Source organism: Molossus molossus, unplaced genomic scaffold (genome assembly GCF_014108415.1).
Source record: "Molossus molossus isolate mMolMol1 unplaced genomic scaffold, mMolMol1.p scaffold_m16_p_4, whole genome shotgun sequence".
Classification (NCBI taxonomy): Eukaryota; Metazoa; Chordata; class Mammalia; order Chiroptera; family Molossidae; genus Molossus; species Molossus molossus.
In genome coordinates, this window is record NW_023425377.1 from 41,983,088 (window position 1) to 41,991,680 (window position 8,593).

The following is an 8,593-nucleotide window of genomic DNA, read 5'->3' on the forward strand; positions in this document are numbered from 1 at the left end:
AAAAGTTAACTAGCTGCCCTTCCCAAATGGCCTGGGACCTGGGCTCCCCAACCCTTTGGCTTGATCCATGGCCTTGGCCAGCCCTAGGAAATGTCCCCTTGCTGCCCAGAACCTGCCAAGCCCTGAGGACCCAGAGACAACACCAATACTGACACTGAGGAGCTCCCACGCAAGGGCCACCTGAGGCTGTGGAGGTGGCCTAAGGCAGGAGTGTAAGGAGGGACCAATGCTACCCCCCCATCCCAAATTAGTAGTCCTGGCTTCTCTGAAACCCTTCTTTTCCCTTTCCCTAAGGCCAGTTGTGGGGCAGTATCAAAGATGTAGACTGAGAAGGAGGAGAGGTGTTAGGCTCTGGCCAGGGATTTCACAAACCACATAGCATCTGCTGCCCAACTGGGGCATGGTGCTTTACAGATATTATCTCTCTGTCACTGTAAACCAGGGAGGTAGGGCTATTATTTTGTAGGTGAGGAAACTGAGGTCTGGAGTCCCTTGGTAGGCTGCGCCAGCAGTGGCCAGACGGATTTCCTCGCGCCCCGGCAGCCCCAGGCAGCATCCCGGGCAGAGCAGGCTTCTCTTTACTTCCCCAAGGCAGGTGAGTGACCTGGAAGTGGGTCACCCCTCAAGGAGGGCCACTGTGAGGTCTGAGACCCTCTCTTCTTGGCATCCAATTAGCGGGCTTGCGGAACCAGGATGGTTTTCAGGAATTCAATCCCGGTGTCCACTCTGAAGAAGATGGCAGGTGTCCGGGTGACCTCATCGCCTGCGCTCCGGAGACAGACAGACGTCTTCACCCGCGGGAGAGGAGGGAGAGGAGATGGCCTCTGGAGCTAACAGACTGGGAGAATGCGGACTGGGGAGTAACTGTGGGCCGGGAGCGCTCGGCTTTCCTGGACAGCCTTTCTTGGGGACGAGCTGGGGTGGGGGTGGAGAGGGAGCTAGCCGGGCGGCGGCGGAGGGGGTGGGGAGGAGCAGCCGCCCTGTACTTCCCCTTAGTCGCTAGCTCTACAACAGCCTGATTTCCCCGAAATGATGGGGCGGCACCGGCCAATAGGCGCCCTCGCGGCCCTCTCGGAGGCGGGGCCGGGCCTGGGCTGGGGGAATCCCGCTAAGTGTTTAGATTGCTGGCCGGCGCCGCTGCCCCGGCAGAACGCGCCACTCCTTCGTCGAGGTAGGACCTGCGTCCGAGCTCGCCGTGCAGAGGCCAGCGGGATCCGTGCCCAGCCAAAGCCAGTCGTGCCCAGGGGCCCCGCGACCCGGGCATCTTCTACCTTCTCCCTGCTGCCATCTGAAATCGCGCTCGCCGCGTCGGGACCCTCCGGCACAGCCGCCCAATTGCGCCCATTGCAGAGGTGAGCCCGCCTTCGCCACGGGGGGCACCGGTGGCAACGAACAAAGGCGCGCGGGGCACCAGGAAGTGGGGGCTGAAACCCCCCGGCGGGAGAGTCGCGAGAGCGCGGTGTTGCCCGGCTCTCCGCGCGGGCTCGGGAGGGCGCTGGAGGAACGGCGGGCTTCTGCGCGGGGAGGGCGGGCCGCGTCGTGGACCGCCTACCGGCTGAGGTTGCGGGCCACCGGCCGCTTTTGCAACGCGCAGAGCCATCGGGGCCTTTAGTTAGCCGAGTATGTTCCTTACGCGCATCCACAAGCTGTGCCGGGTACTCGAATGCACGTACGTGTGTGGGTGTTCTGTGCCGTGTGCTCCACGCCCAGGCCCCAGGTTTCAGGCTCTCTATGGCTCTCTATGCAGGTGGCAGGGTTTGGGACTTGCTGAAGGACCTGCCAAAGCAGCGGGAGGAGGCGCTACAGGTGTTTGGTTCATTTCACTGCCGCGAATGCGAGCCAGGCTAGAGGGATTAGGGTCTCGGCCTCTGCACTGTTGTGGCTGCCAGGGAGGCGTAGAATAGATGGGCGAGGGTGGGAGAGAGGATGTCTTCGGTGCAGGTTGCCCATTAGGGAAAGCGCACAGCTAGGGGCAACACCTCAAGTAGTGAAATTTCTTGGCATCAAGCAAAAGAAGCCCCTCCCTTTCCAAAGGATCTGAATTTGGGGAGAAAAGTTCGGGTATTAAGATACCCGTGTATTTTGTCTCTTTTTCCTGCACGTAAATCCTGCAACTATCACTTACATGCCTGTCTCCTCCCAGGACTGTCCAGGAGAGGGTGAGGGAGGGGGTGCTCAAGATGCTGAAAAGATTTGGAGGGCAGTTTTATTTCAGCAAAAGCCTCCTTCCCCATGATTGTAGTACCTGATACCTGGTTGAGGGCAGGGGAAGGTAACTGAATGACTTGGGTGGGGCAGAGTAGTGCCCAGGGGCTGTTCAAACAGACTCAAACGGAAGCCTTCTGTCTTCTCTTTACAGCCAACATGCCCATCACTCGGATGCGCATGAGACCCTGGCTAGAGATGCAGATTAATTCCAACCAAATCCCAGGGCTGAGCTGGATTAATAAAGTGAGTGTAACTCTTTGGGTTTTTCTGCCACATTTTAACACATGTTCTTTGGGGGACCAAAGCTCAAAAAGGGAAGTGATAGGGAGGAGGCAGATGTGTTTCCTAGTGGGTCCTGCATGCAGGGAGTGTGCAAGGCCCAGCCCTGAGCCCCACTTGCCTGACTTCTGCCTCATTTCCTTCTTGAGGTAAGGACAGGGCACTTACCTGAGGTCACTCAACATCTCCGGCAGCTAGACTCTCCCAGCATCTGAAGAGTTGGAGTTCTGTTCTCTCCTGAGGGGGACCCATGCAAATACACAGAGCAGGGCTCCAGTCAGATGGCACTGCCTGTAGGAAGGTGACTGGCTCACTAGGTGACCCAAGAATTAACGTTGCACCAGTTGCCTAGGCCCAAGAAGCCCCTTGCTGGTGCATGAAGGGCAACACAGACCCTGCAGACCTAGTAATAACAGTATTCATAAGAGTAGCTACTGCTTACTGTTCACTCACCATAAGCCACTGTGGCACCATGCCAAGTATGTTACTTACATTGTGTCATTTAACCTTCAAAATAACCCTTTAGGGTAGATCCTTTAACATTTCCATTTTCAGATAAGGAAATTGAGGCACTGAGAAGTACATAATGACTTTGATGCCAAGACTTGAACCTGGGCAGTCTGACTCAGAAATCCATACTGTTAAACCACCAATAATGAGAACAGCGAGAAATTAGTCTTTATATTTGTCACTGTGTTCTCATTTCATAGAAAACAGTGAGAGACAAAGGGGTAAAGTGACAGTGCCAGGGTCACAAAGGTAGTCAGTCTGCATCCAAGTCTGACCCAGGGCTTTCTTAGGTGTATGGCCAGAACCCCCATTGTAGGAGCCAGTGGCCCCAGATGTCCTGAGCAGCCCCATCTAATGGACGGAGTTCTCATTTCCATGTTGGTGCTGACAAGCCAGAGAAGCATCCCACCCAGCACATCTGTAACAGTCAGAGGGAAGTCTTTGCTGAGCTGATGGTGCCACAGCTCATCAGAACCCATAGCCCCTTCTGAGAGATCCAGAGTGATATAGCAGCCCGTTTAAGCCAGTCTTGGGATGGGTCAGCCCAAGCCAGCTGTCAGGGTGAAAAGGGAAGCCCGCCTTTTCCCAGACCTGGGAGGCTGAGCACACTTAGGCTAAAAGCCTGTAGTCTGAGCTGACACAACATTGTGTACATATGTGTGTGCTGTTCAGGAGGAGATGATCTTCCAGATCCCGTGGAAGCATGCTGCCAAGCATGGCTGGGACATCAACAAGGATGCCTGTCTGTTCCGGAGCTGGGCCATTCACACAGGTATGTGTCTCCTGCCCAGGAGGAGCCAGGGAGGGGACAGAGGGAGGCACTTCTGTTAACATAGAAACTCTTCACTGGGCTCTCTGAGCTCCCTGTGATGGCATACAGAATTGGGGGGTGGGGGAGGTGGTGCAGTGGGCAGACCTGTATTTCTGGGGAGAGGAGCCATTGTTTCAGGGAATTTGTGGCTGGATTAAAGTTCTCCATTGTAAAAGCAGCTGTGAGCCAGGATATTAAAAGAGACCCGGGCCTTCCTTTTTCTTGATGTTGGCCCAAGGCCCCTCTTGTTGGTGGCTTCCTTTTATCCTTGAGGGATGGAGCTCTTGGCCCATCTCATACCAGTCAGCCCACCTATCAGTAACTGTTCTTTGATGCCTACTCTGTGCCCACTCCCATGTTTGGAAATATCAGATAAACCCCCGTCCCTACCCTGTGGGAGTCTGGGGATGGTCCAGGGCAAAGAGCACTTTTGGGTGTATGGGCCCTCTAATGCATCTGGCTGGGCCATTCAGTGAGGCTTGGCAGATGTGTTTATAGAAGCCTGGGCATATTAGAAACCCCAGGGCCCAGGGCCTGCAGAGTGTCATGCAGGAATCCCTGCTGATTTGACCAGTGAGGATGTCTGGCAGCATGAGAGCTTAGGAAACTCCTGCCTTCCTCCTCCCAAGCCAGGGGACAGCTGAGTTTCTCCACCTGTGGCCCTGACAGTCCTCTTCACTCTCCTGCCCTCTAGGCCGATACAAAGCAGGGGAAAAGGAGCCAGATCCCAAGACATGGAAGGCCAACTTTCGCTGTGCCATGAACTCCTTGCCAGACATCGAGGAAGTAAAGGACCAGAGCAGGAACAAAGGCAGCTCAGCTGTTCGGGTGTACCGGATGCTTCCACCCCTCACCAAGAACCAGAGGAAAGGTATCCAAAGACTCTGAGTCCTCAGGAAGCACTTAGGCAGGGAGGAAGGAAAGAGGGAGGGAGGGAGGGAGGCAGGTAACTGGGGCTGGTGTGTCTGAACCAAGGCTGACAGCCTATTTTCCGCACAGAGAGAAAGTCCAAGTCCAGCCGAGATGCTAAGAGCAAGGCCAAGAGGAAGGTGAGTGTGGTCCTAAGCAGCTAGTCTTTGGCCACCTGTGAGTCAGGCTGGGCAGTGGAAGAAGCGTCACAGCAGCCTGGTCTAAGCTTTTCTCCCTCTGCAGTCATATGGGGACTCCAGCCCCGATACCTTCTCCGATGGCCTCAGCAGCTCCACCCTGCCTGATGACCACAGCAGCTACACAGCTCAGAGCTACTTGGAGGTTGAGCGGGCCCTTACTCCAGGTGAGATGGACCAGGCCTGGCAGGGACCATACAGGTCAGGGGGTAGAGGGGTGGCTCTTTCTCTTGGATCTAGGAGACAGCATGTTTTTGGGTGGCCTGTTGGAGCAGGCTGAGGGGTAGGGGAAGCTGGGTGTCTTGCAAACTAAGAAAGCACATAGCTCTGACCTGCGGTTTCTACTGTCCTGAAGCACTGTCACCATGTGCTGTCAGTAGCACTCTCCCCGACTGGCACATCCCAGTGGAAATTGTGCCCGACAGCACCAGTGACCTGTACAACTTCCAGGTGTCGCCCATGCCCTCCACCTCTGAAGGTTTGTGCTTCTGGGGCCTGGCCTGCCTGCCTGACTGTTTTGGTCTTGGGAGAGGTTTCCTGGAGGAGAAAAGATGCTCAGAACTCCATTTGGCACAGAGCTGACTGTGGCAGGCTAGAGAGAAGAGGAAGGGGGGGGACAGGGGATGCATTTCGATCTTTGATTGCTGGTTCTCCTGGCTCCTCTGCAGCTCAGTCTCCGAGGGTAGGAAGGAAGTGAGGGAGAGGGAGGTGTGGCTTCAGGGTTTGGGAGGCTGAGTCACTAGGACAGAGTCCTGTTCTGGAATCTCCATGGCAGGCAGATGTCCACTGGGAAGTGTGTGTGTGTGCGTGTGTGTGTGTGTGTGTGTGTGTGCGCGTGTGTGTAGGTGCAGGGGGACCTCATGGGGCTGGAAGTGCAAGCCTGGCTGACTGCCAACCATCCTCTCTGCTGTTCCCATCCACAGCCACAACAGACGAGGATGAGGACGGGAAGATACCTGAGGACATCATGAAGGTAAAGTCCCTTCCTCCCTGGACACTCTTTTGAAGTAGCTGCTGCTCAGTGGGGAGAGAGAGAACAAATGAGAGCTTCCAAATTAGAGGGGAGGCAGCTACTGCTATGACCTGGCTGCTTGCGTAGTGCCACATCCATGAGGCTGGGGACCTCTGCCCTCTGTGGCTGGTAGGAAGACATTGCAGAAGTGAGGATGGGAGGGATGACTGGTTTCCAACAGACTGTCCTGAAGCAGGCGTCAGGGTTTCAGATAGCTCTGAGTCAGCCACCATCAGGACCAGGTCCCTGGCCTGTGTCCTCCGCCCCAACATGTCCCAGCCCTCCTAGTCTGAGAAATGCGCATCAGGTTTCAATAATCAGCCTTGGGGATCTGTGTTTTTTTTTAGTGAATTATCCTCCAGGGCTGTCTTTTTTTTTCCTGCTTCATCTTTCAAAGTAAATATAAAAAAGTTTTTGCAGCCCTAGCTGATTTGGCTCAGCAGTTGGAGCGCGGGTTCGATTCCGGTCAAGGGCATGTACCTTGGTTGTGGTTTGGTCCCAGGCCCTGCTTGGGGTCATGCAGGGAGCAGCCAGTCGAGGTGTCTCTCTCACATTGATGTTTTTCTCTCTCTCTCCCACTCTACCTGAAGATAAATGGAAAAAATACCCTCGGGTGAGGATTAAAAAAAAAGAAGTTTTGCAGTAGTTGTACGCAGGCTCTGTTCCAGAAAATTGAGGCATGGGCATAGTTCCTTATCCCTAGCTTTTCTAGTCATTTTTTTTTTTTTTTTTTTTTTTTACTTATTATGCTAGCCATTGCTTTAAGCCACACTCCCAGTTGTCATGTCCTTACCCAGTTGAGAGGAAAGTCTTGGCGATTCGGTGCCAGTGGTTTGTGTGGGAGTGTGAGTTCAAGGCATACCCTCACCTGCCAGGCCCCTCTCCCAGGTGAACTCATCTGTGTCCATCTGAGAATGTGAAAATGGCCAAAGGTGTGATCCTGGCTGGGAAGCTTTGGCTCACTGAGGGCAGGGCCACAGGGTAAGTCTGCACTAGCAGTGAGCTGATGGCCTCTTGTTCCTCTGTCTCTAGCTCTTGGAGCAGGAGCAGTCGGAGTGGCAGCCGACAAGCGTGGATGGGAAGGGGTACCTGCTCAATGAACCTGGGGCCCAGCCCACTTCTGTCTATGGAGACTTCAGCTGCAAGGAGGAGCCAGACAGCCTCGGGGGTAAGAAGTCCTTGAGGGAGAAGAGGGAACCATGTGGGGGCTGGAGGAGGGAAGGCTTGGGGTAGGGCCAGGGAGCAGCAGAGTTTAAACAGCTTTCTTCAACTCATCAGGATACAAACAGCTTAAAAAGTGGCTGTTGCTCCCATGCCTTTAAGTTTGCCTAAAGATGAGGAGTGTATGGCCGTGGGATGGACATCAGGGGCTGCTGTGCGGCCTTCGGGGATAAAGGTGAGGGAGGACACACCTCCCACCCCCCTCTTCACACAACCTTCTTCACATCTTCTAGGGGATATCGGACTAAGCCTGCACCGCGTCTTCACAGACCTAAAGAACATGGACACCAGTTGGCTGGACAACCTACTGCCCCCAGTCCGGCTGCCCTCCATCCAGGCCATTCCTTGTGCACCATAGCTGGGTCCCTGGCTATGTTTTGCTCTCCTAGGCGAGCAGGACCTGGCATTGTGGTGGCTGTGGTGCAAAGAAGCAAGACTCCTGTGGACCTCTTGACATGCAGAGTGTGACCCCACTGCCAAGTGGGGATGAGGCCGCCCTCCTTGGGATGGTGGCTTTTCAGGGCCTGGCAGGACAGGGTCTGGGCTCATCTTGTGGGGTAAAGCTGGCCCTGCCTCCCGGGAAGATGGGGTTCTGAGACGGGTGTCAGGTGGAGATCTTGGACGAGTCAGCCCTCCAGGTTTCCCTCTGAACCCAGCTGCCTGGAGAGGGTCTCGCTGTCACTGAGCTGGCCTGAGGGAACAGACCAGTGACCTCAGAAAAGCACAGCACCAAGCCCAGGGCTGGCTCTGCACTAAAAGACAATTGCACTAAGTGAACCTACTCCCAAAGAATGCCTCCCTTCCCAGCTGAGCCCTGGGCACTGTTCCAAAGCCAGTGAAATGTGAAGGAAAGATGGGTCCTGCAGGGCAGTGTTCCCTCAGCCTCGGGAGCCCTGCCCTGCTCCCTGCTCCCTGCTCCCTGCTCAGGCTGAGAGGCTCAGGGAAAAGCATGGCACTTTTTCTTGTGGATCTTGCCACATTTCTGATCAGAGGTGTACACTAACGTTTCCCACAGGCTCTCAGCCTTTGTATTTATTTATACAGTGCCTTGCCCTGCGCCCACCTGCCCCTCGTGCAGGCCCCCGCAGCCCTCAGCAGGCCCAGGGAGAAAGTGTGAGCACCTTGGTGTGACTTTTAAAATTGGAAAAGCCTCCTAACCACTAAGTCATGTATGACCACATATGTACATGTGTGTAAATATGTACATTGTATTTTTATAAAAAGTTAATTGTTCTAAGGGGTGTGGTCTTTTATTTAGAGATAATTTGTAGATGAGTTTACTTTCTGAAGAGACATTCTGATGGACTCATTCTTGGCATCCTGCCTGGGCTTGACTGTGATGAGGGGACATGTGCCTATTGCAGAATCCTTTCAATTATGTTCTTGGAGAAGAGGGCAGGGGGAGGGGACAGCCGCAGCCCTGCTCATGTAAATGCAGTCACGGGC

The 8,593-nt window shown here is 54.7% G+C and overlaps 1 protein-coding gene across 2 annotated transcripts; it reads left to right on the top strand.

The window, feature by feature from the left end:
- The first annotated feature begins 1,140 nt into the window (after positions 1-1,140).
- On the top strand, positions 1,141-8,380 carry IRF1 (interferon regulatory factor 1). Of its 2 annotated transcripts, XM_036281692.1 has the most exons (10): positions 1,141-1,352; positions 2,360-2,451; positions 3,670-3,769; positions 4,503-4,679; positions 4,808-4,857; positions 4,961-5,081; positions 5,270-5,392; positions 5,838-5,887; positions 6,959-7,094; positions 7,381-8,380. In XM_036281692.1, the coding sequence occupies exons 2-10, from the start codon at positions 2,365-2,367 to the stop codon at positions 7,503-7,505; spliced, it is 969 nt and encodes a 322-aa protein (XP_036137585.1). In that variant the 5' UTR covers positions 1,141-1,352; positions 2,360-2,364; the 3' UTR covers positions 7,506-8,380. The 2 variants fall into 2 exon arrangements, with proteins under 2 accessions (XP_036137585.1, XP_036137584.1); XM_036281691.1 differs by lacking the exon at positions 1,141-1,352 and having other exon boundaries at positions 1,542-2,451.
- Positions 8,381-8,593: the final 213 nt, after the last annotated feature.